Genomic DNA, 20,573 nt, shown 5'->3' with positions numbered 1-20,573 from the left:
GGCTATGATTGGACACGGCCGTTATGTGATCAGGAGGGCCAATCACAGAGCCCTCCTGTAGAGCGGTGTTGCTCTGTGTCCAGGGGACACAGGCACACCGAGATCACGTAGCTGCACGTGCTCGCGGCTGCGCGATCTCCCTCCTTCTGCAGGACGTTCCTGAATGTCCACTCAGAAGGAGGAAGCTCCCAGTGGGCCGTATATGTAAATTGGCCGGGTGGGAGGTGGTTAAGGACCACCCAGTGTTTTTAAAGATATATTTGATATCACAATGCTGTTTGGAATAAGTAGTGAAAAATGAGAACCTCAGTTGGTTCATATCCATTTGAATCCTGGGTCTATCTTCCAACAATTAAGATCTTTCCAAACCTCCCACTTCTGAAATAAGGAAGACCAACTCATCGTTTCCTTTGAAATTTTGTGTTCTGAGCGCAGATTTATTATTTAGCTTCTTTCTGTTGTTCTATTGATTTAAACAGTGTCCCAGCATGCACCAGGGCACTTTCCTCTGCCATTCACCAGGACTGTAAAAAAAATGCCTTTACACTCACTTGTCAGGTTTCCTCCCAAGATCCAATATGCCTCCCTATTGGACCAGTGTGAAACATTTCAGACAAGCTGAGCTGCACCTAAGCACTATGAGCAGACCTCACTAATAGATCCTGCTCTCTGGTAGGCAACATAGATTTACCTGGCAATCTCTCTGGTAAGCAGAAAGACCCAAAAACGATACTCTCTCTTTAGCACCTACCCAGGAGAGTGCTACACATAGGCTCTCCCTCCGCTGTCGCAGTAGCTCAAAGCTCTGCAATACTGTGATTGAGGGAATAGTAGACCACAGATGAGTGGGGTTTTGAGAGCTCGCTCCTGTGATGATGAAGGTGAGCAGAAATGTCTGGAAGTGTCTTAGCAACATCCTATCAACAAGGCAGGATGGAAAGCTGCCATCTCTAGGAATTTTTCAATCAGACGTTGGGAGGTACGTAAATAGTCTAAGCCTATAGCAAGAGCATTATCCAACTTTAGTCAAAGCTGAACAGTTTATTTTTATCTATAGGCCTCTCTTGCATTTGTAGTTTTTTGGTAAAGGTGAACTAACCCTTTATTCACTTACTGAGTGTTCAGCTTCTTCATCCTTTAGAGCTTGCTTACATTTTCTGTTTAGTGCATGGTAAAAAAACGTGTCTGAATTGTGTTTTTACCGCTTTTTAGGCTGCAAAGACAGCAGGCAGAGGTGTACACATTGTGAAAGAAAATAGGTGCGCAGTCCTGAAGTGATGAGAAGTGAAGTGAAAGCAGCACTGAAATTTGAATTAAACGTGAGAGGATGGCAATATAGAAAACATTACCAAAGTGCGCTAACAAATAATGAACCAAGTGTTCAAAGGTACATGGATGGTATCCGGATTTATACCAAAATCATATGCATTCAGTCCAAAACAAAAGTGCAAAAATATATAACATATATCAATCTGTGAAGCCAATTAATAATGCGAATCAATTGGTGCATAAACATAAAAGTTCATAAGTGTCCATAAATATTGTGCAGGTGGGTAGAATTGTATTCTATCCAAATAATACGTGTATCCACCACCGAGTGAAATTCATCCTTACCAAACGGAAATAAATAAGGTTCAACTATAGTTTCTTGTGCTGAAAAATTATCCAATCTCCTTGTGAACAAACACCACGTGTAAATCACCAAGAATTAGCCTCTTACCAGATGGTAATAGGTATGCACTTGTTCAGTGAAACCACCGCCTTGCTTCCTCTTTAAAATCCTTAAGTGGGATGTAGAACCGCTCTACCTTTCTTTCTCCACTAGATGGCAACGAGTACCAGCAAGAAACACAGCCTCATCCTTCTTTACAAGCTCACAAAACCAAATTAGATGTCTTGTATTCAGCATAAACATAGGCATACGAATTCCTGCAAAGGCTTGCGGCCGGCTGCAGCACGGACCGCAAGTTGTGTGTGACGTGTGCGCCTCCTAATCTGACCGGTTTCTTCCCATAGGACTTCTACTGAGACAGGAGCAGGCAGAGGTGTACACATGCACAGCTGCGATGTTTTGTTTCCTAGATACAGCACAAATTGCGCCCTCTGTCAGGCACTACCGAACACAACCTATTTAAGGGAATTGGGTTGTACGGCAACTGCCCCCACAGCTGCATGCAATGCAAGAGGTTGCGATGTGAGCATTTAGGGGGTTAAAGCAGATGGTGAGGAGTAGGGCTGAACGATAGTCGATATGATATCGACTATCGTTCTGCGGGCGTTGGCGATATTCATATATTCATATCATAAGGGGCGTGGCCAGAAGACGTGAGGGACGGACGCGGCTTGTGAGAGCTCCGATACTGCCATACAGAATCCTCAGCAATCCTCCTAAATCTCCCCTATTCAGGGAGAAAAAACAGCTTGGGGAGACCCATCCAGGCACCAGAGACCAATACTGCCCGGTATTGCGGAGGAAAGACTCCGTTCTGAGGAGCACAGAGTTGAGGCCTACACAGGCACAGAAGCCGCGGCCTTGCCTAGATCGGAGCGCGATCGCACGCTCGTGGGTTCCCGATAAGGCCTTATTACTCCGCACTCATTCGGGACTTGCCTCCAACCCCCGGGTGCCCCCAAAGCCATACACAGACCTCCTAATCGTCACAAAAAGGACCCCAGTGTACTCATATCCCTCAGCAAGCTGTGCCGACCGCCATCTTGGCTGCACAGGGGGACACAGATCCACAGCAGACTGCAACTCTCTCACCTTGTTCAGCAATCCCCCCTTGCATAGAACTCTTTTAGAAGCCGCTCTACAGCATTAGGCAGGGAGAAGTCGGGACTCGGGGGGATTCTTCTACCTCCTACCACCACTGTGAGTCCCGACTCTGCCTAATCCACACTGTCAGAGTCTTCTGCATTCTACCCAGTTAACCACTTAAGCCCCGGGAAGATTTTACCCCCTTCCTGACCAGGGCCTATTTTGGGATTCGGCACTGCGTGACTTTAACGGACAATTGCACGGTCGTGCGACGCTGTACCTAAACAAATTTGACGTCCTTTTTTTCCCACAAACAGAGCTTTCTTTTGGTGGTATTTGATCACCTGTGCGATTTTTTGATCATGCGCTATAAACAAAAAAAGAGCGTCAATTTTGCAAAAATAATATTTTTCACATTTTTTTTATATGAAATTCCCCCAAAAAAATGTAAAAATCAAAATTTTTTAACATTTTCGGCCAATTTGTTTTATGCTACATATGTTTGGTAAAAAAAATCGCAAAAAGCGTATTTTGATTGGTTTGCGCAAAAGTTATCGCGTTTACTAACAAAGGGAAAGATTTTTGTCATTTTTGTTGTTTTTTTTTAAACGTGTAATGGCGGCGATCTGTGATTTTTTTTGCGGTACTGCGACATTGCGGCGGACAGATCGGACCCTTGACTGACATTTTTGACACTTTTGGGGTTACCAGTGACATTTCTACAGTAATCAGTGCTATACATATGCACTGCTACTGTAAAATTACACTGGCAGAAAAGGGGTTAACTTTTTTTGAGAGGGAGGGGTGGGGTGTGTCCCTAGGGGCGTGATTCTAACTGTGATTGGCTGTGGCTTGAAGTGTAGGAACAGTGATCAACGGTCCTACATAGTAGAACCGTATGATCACTGTTTCTACACAGGGGAGAATGACAGGCGGCTTGTTTACATCAGCCGCCTGCCTTTCTCCCTCTGCACCGACGATCGCCGAGTGACCGGCGGACATTGGGTCCGCCGGTCACACACGCGGGGGGGTCCGTGACCGCACGGGAGCGGGAGCGTGCCTCCGGGGGCGCGCGCTCGCTCCCTAGACCCTAACAGGCTAGCGACGTAGTACTACGTCGCTCTGCCTGTGAGGGGCTGACCGCCGCAGTAAATAGCGGCGGTCGGCAAGCGGTTAAATATCGCGATATATATCGTTGAAAAACGAATATCGCAATGTACTTTTTTTCCCAATATCGTGCAGCCCTAGTGAGGAGGCAACATATTGTCTCCTCAAAGCGGATCCGTTTTCAGAGGAGAAGCAGTCCTTGCTGCAATTGTAAACGAGCCCTAAATCCTTGTCTATGTCCCAGTTTAATCTGGTGCCATGACCGCTGCCCCAGGTTTCCTGTTTCATGGTAGCTTCTTTCTCTTGCAGCATCCTTTGGGGAAACCCTTGCATGCAGGAACTAGAGTTCCCTCCCTCCTCCCCAAAATAACAGAGATTACACTGCCCACTGTTAAATTAGAACTAAACCCACCAAATTACCTGTTTCCAAAAACATTTAAAATCAAGGCACCCTCTAAATGATAACTATTACAGTTATTTGTATGGTCATGTTAGCTTTCAACTGAACAGTCAAGCTATCACATGGCTGGTGTCTTAGTTGAGTACATGTGCCAAATCATGGCAACAGTAGATCAAACAGAAGCTAAGATGGCAGCTTCCTTAGCTGTAAAGGATAGGATGGTTTAGGTCCACTCTTTCCTGTAAAGACCAAATGTTCGAGGAAGCAGTACTGAGAAAGCAGGAGCCAGCAGCATTGAAAGCTGTAAACTGCAAGTGCTGATGTAAGAATTTTAACAAATAGTTAATGATCTCAATGTGATAAAGAAGGAACATTTAAACTAAAGGGGACACTCTGCTATGTCCTCCTCCCCCAACCATATTTGGCACAAAACATTTTTTTCGGGAAGGTACCTAGTTTTGAGAGGTACCAGTAACTACTTCTACTCGGTGGTCCGAGCGTAAGTTCACCCCCCTCTCTTTGCCCGCAGCCTTCTGAGACATGTCACAGGTCCCAGAAGACTGGGGGACCATTTACAAAGTGTAGCATGGCTCACGCATGCACAGTGGGAAGCCGGCTGTGAAGTCGCAAGCAGTCAAGGCCTCCCTTAGTAAACATGTCAGCACAGGGGTCCCAAAGTCAGTTGAAAGTCAGCAGCTACAGTATTTATATTTTTTCTTTTTAGGGTGAAGAACCTCTTTAGCTATGTATCTTATTGGTTGAACTGGATGGACTTTTTTTGCCGCCTTGCTATGTAAAGGGCTAGTTTACACCACAATCTTCACTTTCAATATGTGGCTTTGTATGCATGTTTGCATGCGTTTTTGGTTGGCTTAGTGAGCATTTTTGGGCATTTTTTTTCCTGAGTTTCATTTACATGTGTTTGCGGTGAGTTCATGTGCCTTGTGGTGCAATAAAATGTAGCATAATGTACTTTTTTTAGGGCTTATTCACACAGTGCGTGACCTGTGTTTTTCCACACTGAATTAACACAGGTCACCACTGCCCCCTTTACACTGAAATGCAGTGGGAGGTGTGGTGTGGTAAGCTGCAGTAAAATGCAGATGTAGTATTTTACCTTATTGTCACACTGGCGAGTACGTAAGTTTTACACTGAATAGTGCACAAGTTACATATAGCATGTCATAATAAAAGAAAGCATTTTTTATTGAAAATATGTTTTGTTTGCAATTCAGATTAAGGACTTACTGTATGTGCATTAATAGTGGCATTAAACTCAAATGGAGTGACATGTGTATTAACACGTTTATATGCATGTTTATGTGCATTTAATTTGATTTTTCTGCTAGTTTTACACTTACATGTCTTTTTAGGCTCTTTCCTCTATAACTTCCTTTTCCTGTTTGTGGGTTGAGAGAGAGAGAGACAGATGAGCATTTGTTTCGTAGTTGTAGTGTATTTGTGCATTTTTTAATGTCTTCATGATTGTTGTCCTCACACTAGCTATACCGAGGAGGAGGATGAAGAGATTGTCATATAGCAAACATGTTTCTGGGTTTATCTCAACCTGAACCCAAAGGCTATATCTGGATCTTAACCCCATGTCTACCAAAGGACATTAGTAAACATCCTGGTATTCTGGGGTTAAAAGCAGGCTCATGCAAAAGAAAGGAAGTGATTGGCGCTGCCAGATGTAGGGTATTTTACAGATGAATAGGGTGGGTTGTCTAATAGTGGTTAGTTGATATCTAATATGGTATGTAGAGTTAACCTTTATAAAGCAAAGTGATGGTGCAATTCAAAAATAAAAATCTCATCTACAATATATAACAGCACTACAATATAACCATATATACAGTGGGTACGGAAAGTATTCAGACCCCCTTAAATTTTTCACTCTTTGTTATATTGCAGCCATTTGCTAAAATCATTTAAGTTCATTCTTCTTCCTCATGAATGTACACATAGCTCCCCATACTGACAGAAAAACACAGAATTGTTGACATTGTTGCAGATTTATTAAAAAAGAAAAACTGAAATATCACATGGTCCTAAGTATTCAGACCCTTTGCTCAGTATTTAGTAGAAGCCCCCTTTTGATCTAATACAGCCAGGAGTCTTTTTGGGAAAGATGCAACAAGTCTTTCACACCTGGATTTGGGGATCCTCTGCCATTCCTCCTTGCAGATCCTCTCCAGTTCTGTCAGGTTGGATGGTAAACGTTGGTGGACAGCCATTTTTAGGTCTCTCCAGAGATGCTCAATTGGGTTTAAGTCAGGGCTCTGGCTGGGCCATTCAAGAACAGTCACGGAGTTGTTGTGAAGCCACTCCTTCGTTATTTTAGCTATGTGCTTAGGGTCATTGTCTTGTTGGAAGGTAAACCTTCGGCCCAGTCTGAGGTCCAGAGCACTCTGGAGAAGGTTTTCGTCCAGGATATCCCTGTACTTGGCCGCATTCATCTTTCCCTCGATTGCAACCAGTCGTCCTGTCCCTGCAGCTGAAAAACACCCCCACAGCATGATGCTGCCACCACCATGCTTCACTGTTGGGACTGTATTGGACAGGTGATGAGCAGTGCCTGGTTTTCTCCACACATACCGCTTAGAATTAAGGCCAAAAAGTTCTATTTTGGTCTCATCAGACCAGAGAATCTTATTTCTCACCATCTTGGAGTCCTTTAGGTGTTTTTTAGCAAACTCCATGCGGGCTTTCATGTGTTTTACACTGAGGAGAGGCTTCCGTCGGGCCACTCTGCCATAAAGCCCCGACTGGTGGAGGACTGCAGTGATGGTTGACTTTCTACAACTTTCTCCCATCTCCTGACTGCATCTCTGGAGCTCAGCCACAGTGATCTTTGGGTTCTTCTTTACCTCTCTCACCAAGGCTCTTCTCCCCCGATAGCTCAGTTTGGCCGGACGGCCAGCTCTAGGAAGGGTTCTGGTCATCCCAAACGTCTTCCATTTGAGGATTATGGAGGCCACTGTGCTCTTAGGAACCTTAAGTGCAGCAGAAATCTTTTTGTAACCTTGGCCAGATCTGTGCCTTGCCACAATTCTGTCTCTGAGCTCTTCAGGCAGTTCCTTTGACCTCATGATTCTCATTTGCTCTGACGTGCATTAAGATCTGGAAGGTCTTATATAGACAGGTGTGTGGCTTTCCTAATCAAGTCCAATCAGTATAATCAAACACAGCTGGACTCAAATGAAGGTGTAGAACCATCTCAAGGATGATCAGAAGAAATGGAAAGCACCTGAGTTAAATATATGAGTGTCACAGCAAAGGGTCTGAATACTTAGGACCATGTGATATTTCAGTTTTTCTTTTTTAATAAATCTGCAACAATGTCAACAATTCTGTGTTTTTCTGTCAGTATGGGGTGCTATGTGTACATTCATGAGGAAGAAGAATGAACCTAAATGATTTTAGCAAATGGCTACAATATAACAAAGAGTGAAAAATTTAAGGGGGTCTGAATACTTTCCGTACCCACTGTATATATGTTTCTGTGTAAGAAAGTGCAAAGTGCCAGAGAATGAGTGATAGGCCACCCAAATCAAAAATATATAAATAGATCAGTTTAAAAAAATCCCAAAATGAAAAAACTGCTGTGTGCAACGAGTATGGTCACCCAAAATAAAAGTAAATATTTTTATAAAAATAAATATCTTTACAAATTTTTTTTTTATAAAAAGAGGTTTTTAACCACTTGCCGACCGCTCACATTGAGCGTACTGTGGCAAAGTGGTTCGTTATCGTCCAGTGACGTAGTACTACATCGCTGGACTCCTCCCCCTGTAGGCGGCGCTCCCGCCGTTTTCAGTCACAGCAGGAATCGGGCCAGGGGAGGAGCGGCGGCGATCGCCGCTGCTCTTCCCCGATCGTCGGGGAATCTAGTTTGGAGTGAGGGAGTGACAGATTGCAGTATTCAGCATAGCTGAACATGCGATCTGTCCCTGACTCACTCAGTCACCTCCCCCTACACACGTCAGTAAGCACCAGGCATACATTAACCCCTCCCTCTCCAATAAAATTAACCCCATCCCTGCCAGTGTCATTTTTACAGTAACAGTGCATATGTATAGCACTGATTACTGTAGTAATGTCACTGGTAACCCCAAAAGTGTCAAAAATGTCAGTCAAGGGTCCGATCTGTCCGCCGCAATGTCGCAGTTCCGCAAAAATAAAATCGCAGATCGCCGCCATTACTCGTTAAAAAAAAAACACCAAAAATGACAAACATCTTTCCCTTGGTTAGTAAACGCAATAACTTTTGCGCAAACCAATCAAAATACGCTTATTGTGATTTTTTTTTACCAAACATAGGTAGCAGAAAACAAATTGGCCAAAAATTTAAAAATATTTTGATTTTTACATTTTTTTGGGGGGGGGGGGATTTCATGTAAAAAAAATGTTAAAAATATTGTTATTTTTTCTTTATTTTTTTTTTTTTGTTTATAGCGCAAAAAGTAAAAATCGCACAGGTGATCAAATACCACCAAAGAAAGCTCTGTTTGTGGGAAAAAAAGGACATTTGGGTACGGCGTCGCACGACCGCGCAATTGTCAGTTAAAGTCGCACAGCGCCGAATCGCAAAAAGTGGCCTGGACGTAAGACAGCAAAATCCTCCGGTGGTAAAGCGGTTAAAAGCAGGATCATGGCTGCTGCAGCCGTGAGCTTGCTATCGATTTTTAGAGCCGGCAAAGGTAGCTCTAGAGCTCTGCTGCTCTGAAGGTGTGTACCCCCTCCTCCAGCAGCACCCGCAGCGGAACAGGAACGCAAAGAACCCTGGTAAATAAGTAAGTTTAAAGTGTAACTAAACCCAGGACCCTGCATTTACTATATCTGGCCTCCCACAGTACACTGAACATGGAAATGCAATTATTTTAGTAAATATAAACGGCTAAATGCCTTTTCTCATCAGCAGTATACATTATAGCAGTCTTGTGACTTCTATCAGTGTCTAGCCGAGCACTGGTTAAAGCTTGCTCCTCTGACTGTCCTATGAGGCTGCATTACCCCTGACTTTTTGTCTGTACAGTGTTGATTGGCCCTGTGCTGATCACATGCATTCCCCCATAAAAAGCAATACACACCAAACTGAGCATGTGCAGAGTGCCTCTTAGGGCTCTGTTATATCAGCAGATGGATTGGGAACAATAAAAAGAAGGGGGGGGGGATCAGAGAAGACAGGATCAAATAGCCCTTTTACACATTGTGGAGGATTAACTCCTTAGGTTCCTCAATAAGTATAACAAGCATGCTTTACTGCATATACAGATTGATTTTACTGTTGTGGGTTTGGTAACACTTTAAGAACCCTTACGACTAATGAACTTGGAAGCGACATGCATTATGTCACCTCAGGATCGCAGGTGTCATTCTCCAGCTTCTATAGCCAGAGAAGCAGCTAATTAAAGTGGAGTTCCACCTTAAATTTATACTTACCTCCATCTTCTCGCTCCGGGTCACCTGAAAAACAAATGGATAATCGCATTTTTTTTTTTTTTTTACTTACCTCGTATAGAAGAAAATATACTTACCTTACTTCCTTCTTCCTCCCCTCGGCGGCCACGGCCCGTTGTCACTTCCTGGCTTTGCAATGATTCCTTGGAGCTGAACGTCATCGTTTCCAGGAATCATTGCGCCTGCACCGGCCCCGACGTCAGTTCCGGGGCGCGCGCGTCATTCCCTTCTAAACAGCTTCTTGGCATGCCCAGAAGCTGTGGAGGGATGACGCTGCGGCACCGGAAGTGACGGCGGGGCCAGTGCAGTGCATCGTGGGACCAAAGAAGATGGAAGAGGACGCAGAAGAGGATCGCGCTGGCTTCAAGCTGCCCACACCTGAGATGGCAGCGCTGGACAATACATTTTCAAGGTAAGTATTTCTTCTAAAAGGTAAGTGCAACCCGGGACAGATCAGAGGCTAGCCATTGTGGAATGCACTAGCCCTGACTGTCCCGGGGGTATTTTTATTAAAAAAAGTATTCCCAGGGTGGAACTCCGCTTTAAGTATGATCTTTTCTTGAGTAGTTCCAGAGGAGACAGCAGGGGTTTAACATTAGGTACACACTGACCAAAAATGACTTTTGGTCAGTCTGTACACTGTCTGGCCGACAAAAGCCATTCTAACATACAGCTTTTGTCAGATGGACATGCTGGAAAACCATAATAAACAATATTGTAGCACTGCTCCATTTCAAATAATAAACAGCCTCCTAAATATGTCCTATACCACTAATATGTGAAAAAAGTCTCCAATAAAGTTATTCAATAGTGATGTTCATCACGAATAGTTCATCACTATTCATTATTTTTATTGGTGAATGTTTTTTAAAATATTAGTGGTATAAGAGCTATTTAGGAGCCTGTTTACTATTTGAATTGAAGCAGCGATACACTATTATTTATATTACTTTTTTGGTGTGGGAACACATTGAGGTGTTAGTAGCAGATAATATTGGAGTATTCGTGAGAATATATTTGTTATATTATGCTGGAAAACCAGTATCCAATTAGCTGATGAATGTATTTTGACAAAATACAATAGCACAGCGGGGGAAATCAATGCACCAACATTGCTTGTGTTGGTACAGTGATCTGTCTTTTTTTTTGGTTTGACCTGCTGGGTTGAACGAAAAAAAAGAAAGCTTTCCATGTGTACCCCTGATGTCTCTATAAAGAGGACCTGTCACCTGCTCTTGCTATCACATAGGAGGCTAGTTAGCCCACTTGTGGTAGCAATAAAAGAAAAAAAGAAAAAAAAAAAGTAAAAAAAACAAAACAACAAATTATAATAAATACATATATGTAAAAGCACTCAATTACCCCCTGTACACACCCCAATGCTAATGCACAGTGTAGGATGTGTACATGTATGTGAACATTGAGCTATACAAGTGAGGCATTACTGTGGCCATCAGAGTGCGAACATTAATTCTAGGGCCATCATTTACAGTTAAATCTAAACTGATAACCTGTGAATGTTTTCATAGCATCGCAATTTTTGATACCCTAATTTTTTTGCAATTTCACAGTCACAGGTAAATTTAAGGCTTGATAGGTTTGGTGTCTATTTACTCAACGCAACCCTGTCTTTTATGTTTTACCAAACAATTAGGTATAATATTGTGTTTGCTGGCTCAAAACAAAAGTTCTGCTAAAAAAAATGTATTTGATTAATATCTGCACAAATATTGTGCAATATTGTGCAACGTTGCAGCTGCCGCCATTTTATTTTCCGGGTCTCTGCTTTCAGAAAGTATTTAATTGTTTGGGTTATTAAGGTGAAATAAATGGGGGGTGGTTTTGAACCTTCCCTATTTATTATAAATATGTATTATCTTGTCTATTTCTATAGTTAGCTAGCCTGTCAAAGCTCTGATAAGGTTAATGGTGAGGATATAATAACAATGTTAGCTATAAAATAAACACACTGCTTAAACAATCCAGGATCTCATTTATTTAACAAGAAAGTAGAAATGCTAACATAATACACTAAAAGAATATTACAGAGTATATAGCAGGGTTGATACAATACCATAAGTCCTTCCTTTCGGGTTCTGTATGTGGCTGGGCTCCAGGGCAATGAGCAAAAAGGAATAAATCTATCTGGCCACTGCTTTTAAAGTCTGCTCAGACACCACCCACTGTCTGCTTGTCAAATGACAATCCATGAGAGGCCATCCTTCCTAATCAACAGGAAGTATCTCCTCTTCCCAGGAAGCATTGTATAGTCTCCACTAGGGGCGCCATTCTTCCATGAATCACAGTTTTTGACCTGGGTCATCTTTCAGTAACAGCTGGCCTTTGATGTTGGTATAACCTCCCCAGGAGGTCTTGTCTGAGGCTCCTCTACCCCCATACCTCACAACAGGAGGCCTATGCGAGAACATCCTGTTAGTGTAGCACTGCCCCCTTGAGGACTGCTGGATAACACACTCTCGGTCCCCCTGGGTTACCATTAGCAACACTGGTATTTACAAATTTAACACTTTACTTCTTGGCCAGTCAATGAACAGTCCAGGGGTATGTAGTTGTTTTTGGTGTTTTTTTTTAAATAGAGATGGGAGAAGGGAAGAGTGGGATACTCCAGATAAAACTATTCAAAATGGATGATAAACTATTCATCACTATGTCACTCTGACTGTGGATCTTACAGAAGACTTGCGGGTCTGGTACTTTTCTTGTCATCCTATAACAGTCGTTCCCTTTGACTACGGGGCCCATTCAGTCATTGTGATCTGGAGTTATACACTGATGCTGCGGGCTCCACTGGCTATGGCGCATACCTCGGGGGTCGGTGGAGCGCTGAGCGTTGGCCGGCTGAGTGGCGGGAGGCAGGGTTCTTGCGGAACCTGGTTCTTTTGGAACTTTTTCCAGTTATTGTTGCGGTTGAACTGTGGGGGGCAGACTTCAGCAATAACAAAGTGTGTTTGAACTGTGACAACATGGGGGTGGTGCAGGTTATTAATCGACTTTCGGGTTCTTCCCCGCCGGTTATTAGGTTGTTGCGTCACCTTGTTTTACGTTGCTTGCAGTTGAATGTTTTCTTGTATGCTGTTCATTTGCCTGGGGGCGACTAACACATTGGCGGATTCTTTATCTCGTTTTCAGCTGAACATTTTCCGGGAGTTGGCGCCGGCAGCGGAGCAACACAGGGAGCCTTGTCCGCCGGAGCTGTGGCGAATTGCGTTGGGGTCGCCTCTGGTTTGGTCAGACGGTCATTGAGTGAGGCTACATGGGCTGCGTATTCTAAGGTATGGCAGGAATGGCGGGGCCTTTTGGAACAAGTAGGAAGGGGTCGGTGAGTATGGGCTCTCGCTCTCTTTTGTTGTATTTTATCTGCTTGAATTTTGAACAAGGGGTGTCGACATCGGCCATCAACCATAATTTGGTCGGGTTTGGCGTTCTTGTTCAAACTGTTGGGATTGCAGGATTTTACTAAGGAATTTGTGGTTAGGCAGGCTTTGAAGCCTTTTTTTTGGTATGCTGAGAGAGCTTGTGGGTCAGGTGAGTTGCACATGCTCTTCGGTGTATGAGTCGCTTTTGTTCACTACGGCCTTTGTGCTGGCATTTTACGGGGCGTTCCGTATCGGGGAGTTGGTCAGCCATCAAAAGGTGTTCAAGGGGGCCTGCTGGCTGGGGAGGTAAGTTGTTCCGACTCTTCCATGGTGATTTTCCTTAGGCGTTCCAAGACCGACCAAGCTGGCAGAGGTATGTTTGTGCACCGGTACCGGGTGCGTGATTCCCCTCTTTGCCGGTGACCGTTGTGGAGGAATTTCGGCAGCCTCGCCCACCGCTGGAGGGCTCCTTCCTCGTGCACCAGGATGGATCGTCCCTGTCTAAGTTCCAGTTTGTATCCGTGTTCCGGCGTTGTCTGTCCACCCTTGGTTATGAGGCCAGCAGTTACTCTTCACACTCCTTCCGCATCGGGGCGGCTACTGAAGCCGCCAGATAGGGTGTGAATGAATCTATTTTGAAGCGTATTGGCAGGTGGGAATCTAATCGTTTTAAGCTGTACGTTAGTCCACACTTGATTTAGGTGGGGTACTGGGTCATGGGGGGGGCTGTGCTTTGTTTTTGTTTGTTGTCATGTTTTTCTTTGCTGTCTTTTCGTTACAGAGGGAGCTGCCTGCCTCGTGTGGATTTTGGGGCATTCATTTGTGTTTTGGGGGGCTAGGCGGGCGGAGGTACGGCCCAACGGGCGGCAATTGGGTTTCCCCAGGACAGAGGCTACAATCAGGTGGATAGGCGCCGTGCATCTTGGTGCTGCATGCGGGGGGCAACAATTTGGGAGTTCGGTCTATGCGCCATCTAATCCGGGACATAAAATTTGATTTTCTCAGACTGCGTACCTCTTTTCCTGAGATGATTGTGATTTGGTCAGAAATTGTCGGCCGCACCTCGTGGCGTTTTGCGAGGTCGGTCGCGAAGCTGAACAAGGCACGCATTAAGGTTAACTCGGTTGTTAGCCGGTTTGTCATTCGTAATGGGGGTTTGGTGGTCAGACACCGGGAACTGGAGGTAGATACCTGGCGGTACCTGCGGAGCGATGGGGTGCAGGTAGGTACTGACTTGTGGTTTCTTGGCATTCAAGATGGCATCCAACGAGCTCTGCTGTTGTGGAGGGGCTCACAGGTGTAAGGCTTTACACCTGTGCGCTGTGGCGGTTGGGGTCTTTGGAGGCGTTAAACAGTTTTTGGTAAAGTGCATAGGGTGACCCATCTAAGGTATGGAGCCTTCTAGTGTATCCCGGTTAATAGTGGATTAACGGGGAAGTGGTAACAAGGAGGTATCAGTGGTGAAGTGTGTTCGTCCTCGAGCCGGTGTTGCGCGGCTGGGGACCGTTGAAGTATTGACGCTGATACATAGTTTAATTGGAATTTTTGGTGCCTCCCAAGACCAACAACCTTTTCATGTGGTACTGGATTATTTATGGTTTTCTGATGTAATAAAATGTTATTTGGTTATTTGTTAATAAAATGGCCTACTAGGCCAAACCTTTTTCTCCAGCCTGGTGTCACTAGTATTTGTTCAGAGTCAGAAAATGGGTAGTGTGGGTTATGTTTAATACTGAGTGTACACCTCTGTAATACCCTAATCATGTATGTTGCGTTAGGTCAGCCTATTAATTTACAATGAGCTGCCAATACAACACAAAAGAAGCAGAGATGTCCACCCAGGGAAAGGCCTAAAGAGGAGCTCCAGCCCCTCCCTCAAAAAAATTTAAAGTCAGCAGCTAAAAATACTGTAGCTGCTGACTTTTAATACTAGGACACTTACCTGTCCAGGGAGCCCGCATTGTTGGCAACCGATTTTTCAGTCGGCTCTTGGGTGCTGCCACCGCCATTCCTTGTAAGGGCCTTTTCACACGGGCTTTCCGATCAAGTCCGCCTGTCAGTTTTTTTCAGGTGGACCTAAACGGATGATCCATGTACCTCAATGGAGCAGCAGATGTCAGCGGTGACATCTCCGCTGACACCCGCTGCTCTCCGATCCGATGTAGTATGTGAAATCCAGACGGATAAAAACCCTATTTTCCATCCGCTTGGAGGATCGAGTTGGATGAAAATGGACAGGTGTTCCGTTTTCATCCGATCTCCCATAGAGGAGTGCGGGGATCTGACAGCTCCATCTCTGCAAAGTAAGCGGAGATGGAGTTGTCATCCGCCTGCTCAGTGGGGATCGATGGATCAATTCCTGCTGGGCAAAACAGATTCTGCTGGGCGGAAAGCCCGCGTGAAAGGACCCTAAGGGAAACCGGTAGTGAAGCCTTGCGGCTTTGCAACCAGTTCTCTACTGCACTTTGTAAATGGCCTAGCGGTGGGGGAAGGAAGGGGGGGGGGGCACGGCAATCTCTCTCGTAAGTGAGGACTGGTACCTGTCAAAATCAGGTACCTGCTCCCCCCAACAGGTGCCAAATGTGGCAACAAAGGGAGGGAGGGAGGAAGCAAACAAGTGGAGCTTCCCTTTTTTGGGTGGAGCTCTGCTTTAAGCCTGGAACACACTATGGAGAAGATTTACTAAACAGACCAAATAGACTGTGCCCTTAGCAAATTGCAGTTGCTCCAGAGATTTGTAAATGCGCCGAAGCTCTGCTGACTCCTATCAACCAATCATGTATGAGCAAAAACTCTGTTTTTGTAATCTCCCTTGCATGTGATTGGGTATTCTTCGCAAAGTGAAGCTTTACCTTACTGTCTTACTAAGCTCTGGAGCAACTGTCAGCTCTGGTTGGAGCCACTGTACTAATGATACAACCTTAGTACAGTGATCTCCCCCCCCCACTGAGCTGTTGTGTTCTAACAGAGGATCGCCCCCACCCCCCAAACACTCCGATCAGTGCTTTCAGTCATTAGCATTGGATCGCTGATCAGGAGCTGGTCGGCTGCTGGTTTTCCAGCATGCTTGTCCAACAGAAGCCGGCCAAACAGAAGCCTTACACACAGGTCGAATGTTGAACAGTTTTTCTATTGCATTTGGCCCGCGTGTACGGGGCTTTACAAGGGTAATTAAGTGTAGCACCCTTCTAGGTAGGTGCTAGAGAGTGAGTATAATTTTTGGCTCTGTCTGCCTATCAGAGGAGCAGCAGGTAAATTCTATATTGCACTCTGCTTAACATGCTTAACAGGGAGCAGGATCTGTGAGTTAGGTCTGCTCAATGTGTGATTCATATGGTCTGAGGGAGTGTCCGCACTGTGCCCAATAGGGAGGCACATTGGACAGTGGAGGAAACCTGGCCAATGAGGACACAGGCTTTGATACAGCCCCAGGGATTGGCACAGACGGCTGTCTTGGTGCATTGTGGGGTGTGGTATATAAAGCCAGGGGCACTTGTGCACAAGGTTCTTGGTGGGAAGCAGAGTCCCAGAAGGAGGGTGGAGGCTGCCTCCTCTTTTGATGTAGTTGGTGCATGGTCACAGGCAGTTGGCCTGATGAACCAGAGGTGTGGAGCTGAACCCAGAGGTCCAGGAAAGCTGACTGGAGGAGTTGAGGCACTGCAAGAATCTGGAAAGCAGTATCGTGAGTACAGAGGATCTTGCCTAAGGGTCGGCCCAGGAAGGGGACCACTCCGGAATAGTATCGTCAGTGATCGGGTGTCAACTGGAGGAGTTGAGGCATTGCGAGAATCTGGAAAGTAGTATCGTGAGTACAGGGGATCTTGCCTAAGGGTCAGCCCAGGAAGGGGACCACTCCGGAGTAGTGTAGTCAGTGGTCGGTGTCAACTGGAGGAGTTGAGGCATTGAGAGAATCTGGAAAGTAGTATTGTGAGTACAGGGGATCTTGCCTAAGGGTCAGCCCAGGAAGGGGACCACTCCGGAGTAGTGTAGTCAGAGTCGAGTGCCAACTGGAGGAGTTGAGGCATTGCGAGAATCTGGAAAGTAGTATTGTGAGTACAGGGGATCTTGCCTAAGGGTCAGCCCAGGAAGGGGAGCACTCCGGAGTAGTGTAGTCAGTGGTCGGTGTCAACTGGAGGAGTTGAGGCATTGCGAGAATCTGGAAAGTAGTATCGTGAGTATAGGGGATCTTGCCTAAGGGTCAGCCCAGGAAGGGGACCACTCCGGGGTAGTGTAGTCAGTGGTCGGGTGTCAACTGGAGGAGTTGAGGCATTGCGAGAATCTGGAAAGTAGTATTGTGAGTACAGGGGATCTTGCCTAAGGGTCAGCCCAGGAAGGGGACCACTCCGGGGTAGTGTAGTCAGTGGACGGGTGTCAGCTGGAGAAAAGGAGGTACTAGGTGAGTGCCCTGAAGAGAAGTACAATAAGGAACATTTACCTCAGATTAATCCATTGGCAGGATGAAGTAGCGGCCTTGCCGCATCCTCAAGTTAGGAGTCCTCAGAATTGTGAATAGTTCAAGCGTTGGAGTATCCCACTCATCCCTTCTCCCATCCCAACATAAAATAAAAACAACAAAAACATCAACCCCTATTCTGATCATTGACTGAGCCAAGAACGTAAAGTGCTGAGACTTCTGCTTGTTATAGGTAACCCAGGGGAATCCAAAAGTGTTAAAAACCAGCTCTTAAGGGGGCAGTGCTACATAAGCAGTATTAAAAAGTGGGTGTGGCTAATTTAATCAAGGGGTGAGGCTAATGCAGTTAAGGGGGGCAGGGCCATTTATACAGATGATAGCTAGGAAGGAAGATATTTTTTGGTGCCATTCATGGGAAGTCTCAAGGACACTGCATTTCTGGCAAGATCAACAAGTATTTTCTGTATTTACTAAAAATGTTCTTACAGAAACAAAAATAAAACTAACGCAGCCACCACATGTAAAGACTATGGGGTTGATTTACTAAAGGCAAATAAACTGTGCACTCTGCAAGTGTAGTTGCTTCGGAGCTTAGTAAATGAACAAAAGCTCTGCTGACTTCCATCATCCAATCATGTGCAATGCAAAATGCAGTGTTTTATTTATTTTCCTTGCACGTGATTGGGTACATTTTGCAAAGTGAATCTTTACCTTATTTACTAAGCTCTGGAGCAACTGCACTTTGCAAAGTGCACATATTTTTTGTCTTTAGTAAAATCCACCCCATAGGGGTGGATTTATTAAAAAAGCAAATAAATTGTGCACACTTTGCATAGTGCAGTTGCTCCAGAGCTTAGTAAATGAGTGGGGGGCTCTACTGACTTCCACCATCCAATCGTTTGCAAGCAAAAATGCTGTTTATTAACCACTTAAGCCCCGGAAGATTTTACCCCCTTCCTGACCAGGGCCTATTTTGTGATTCGGCACTGCGTGACTTTAACGGTCGTGCAACGCTGTACCTAAACGAATTTGACGTCCTTTTTTTCCCACAAACAGAGCTTTCTTTTGGTGGTATTTGATCACCTGTGCGATTTTTACTTTTTGCGCTATAAACAAAAAAAGAGCGTCAATTTTGCAAAAATAACAATATTTTTCACATTTTTTTTATATGAAATTCCCCCAAAAAATTTAAAAATCAAAATTTTTTAACATTTTAGGCCAATTTGTTTTCTGCTACATATGTTTGGTAAAAAAAAATCGCAAAAAGCGTATTTTGATTGGTTTGCGCAAGGTAAAGATTTTTGTCATTTTTGGTGGGTTTTTTTAAACGCATAATGGCGGCGATCTGCAATTTTTTTTGCGGTACTGCGACATAGCGGGCGGACAGATCGGACCCTTGACTGACATTTTTGACACTTTTGGGGTTACCAGTGACATTACTACAGTAATCAGTGCTATACATATGCACTGTTACTGCAAAATGACACTGGCAGGGAAGGGGTTAACTTTATTGGGGAAGGAGGGGTTAAGTGTGTCCCTAGGGGCGTGGTTCTAACTGTGATTGGACATGGCTACTAGTGTAGGAACAGTGATCAACGGTCCTACATAGTAGAACCGTCTGATCACTATTCATACACAGGGGAGAATGACAGGCGGCTTGTTTACATTAGCCGCCTGCCTTTCTCCCTTCACGGCGGACATCGCGAGTGACCGGCGGACATCGGGTCCGCCGGTCACACGCACGGACTTCCCAGGGAACGAGCCGGGGCGGGAGCGCTCCTCCGCGGGCGCGCTCTCGCCCTGCTATTGGCTCACAAGCAAGTGACAGGCTAGTGACGTACCGGTACGTCACTTTGCCTGGCCGGGGCTGACCGCCGCAGTATATGTACTTGCGGCGGTCGGCAACCGGTTCAATTTTTCCTTACATGTGATTGGTTATTTTTTGCAAAGTGAATCTTTACCTCATTTACTAATCTCTGGAGCAACTGCACTTTGCAAAGTGCACAGTCTATTTGCCTTTAGTAAATCAACTCCAAAATAAAACAAAAAACGCCCCTATGATCAACAGAAAAAAAAAAAACGTGTGCGTAATGCAGACAATTTGGTTGTATTTATCTGGAAAATAATTGTGACTCATCTACTACTACAACTAATATAAAAACAACTTCAGCAGAAATGTGTCACTGAAAATAAACATAGCAGTCAAAATGTAATAAATCTCCCAATCCTCTGTGGAATGACTACACATACAGGTCTGACAAATGTCATTTTATAATAATATTCATATAATAGGAACGCTGCTGATTAGAGTGCAGAGCTGACAGCCAGCAGAACATCCTTGTATTGTCTCCACTCGGCCCCCGTAGCTGTAGTAGGAAGTTCTTCCTGTACTCCTTAGTGACCTCTGCTGAGTGCTGAGTGCTGAGTGCTGAGTGCTGAGTGCTGAGTGCTGAGTGCTGAGTGCTGCTTCAATGAACTTCACTTCTGTTTATTAGTACATCATGAATAAGTATGTAGTAGGAGCTTCCATGGTCGGAACGGTTATAGGAGGATCAATCCTTCTAAAGTAAGTAGAGCTTTCATAGGTTGTCCTATGCAGGTGATTTGCTATACTCCATAACACAGCATTTGTTACAGAACAGCTGCTGAACTTGTGCATTTAAATTACCCATTGATTTTGCAACTTCAATTTTACCTCTAGCCAATTTTTTTTTATTTTAGGGCTCATGCACACAATGTAAATACAGGCGAATGGCCATATAGCGTTAAAGGCTTGTTTACATATGCTTTGATCTCTGACCCGCATTTGGATCGCTCTTTACAGAGCACTTGACAGGAGGTGAGGAGGAATTGTATTGCTTTCACCCCTTGATCGCCGCACAAGCGCACCGCAACGCAACAGCATGCATTGCAGAGCAGCCCTATTTACTTAAAGCGGAGTTCCACCCTAAAATTATACTTACCTCCATCTTCTCGCTCCGGGTCACCTGAAAAACAAATGGATATTCGCAATTTTTTTTTTTTTTTACTTACCTGGTTTAGAAGATAATATAC

The 20,573-nt window shown here is 44.8% G+C and overlaps 1 protein-coding gene across 1 annotated transcript in view; it reads left to right on the top strand.

Moving 5' to 3' along the window:
* Positions 1–19,950: 19,950 nt before the first annotated feature.
* Positions 19,951–20,573, top strand: part of RDH13 (retinol dehydrogenase 13) — a 52,725-nt gene continuing 52,102 nt past the window's right edge. Inside the window, exon 1 of the mRNA XM_082252607.1 lies at positions 19,951–20,085. Within this exon, the coding sequence (XP_082108733.1) occupies positions 20,021–20,085 (65 nt within the window). The 5' untranslated portion in view covers positions 19,951–20,020. The remainder of the gene's footprint in view (positions 20,086–20,573) is intronic.

This window comes from Pelophylax lessonae (genome assembly GCF_965119305.1).
Source record: "Pelophylax lessonae genome assembly, chromosome: 3".
In the NCBI taxonomy this organism is placed as follows: Eukaryota; Metazoa; Chordata; class Amphibia; order Anura; family Ranidae; genus Pelophylax; species Pelophylax lessonae.
The sequence above is the reverse complement of the archived record's forward strand: the minus strand, read 5'-3'. Positions and strand labels throughout refer to the sequence as shown.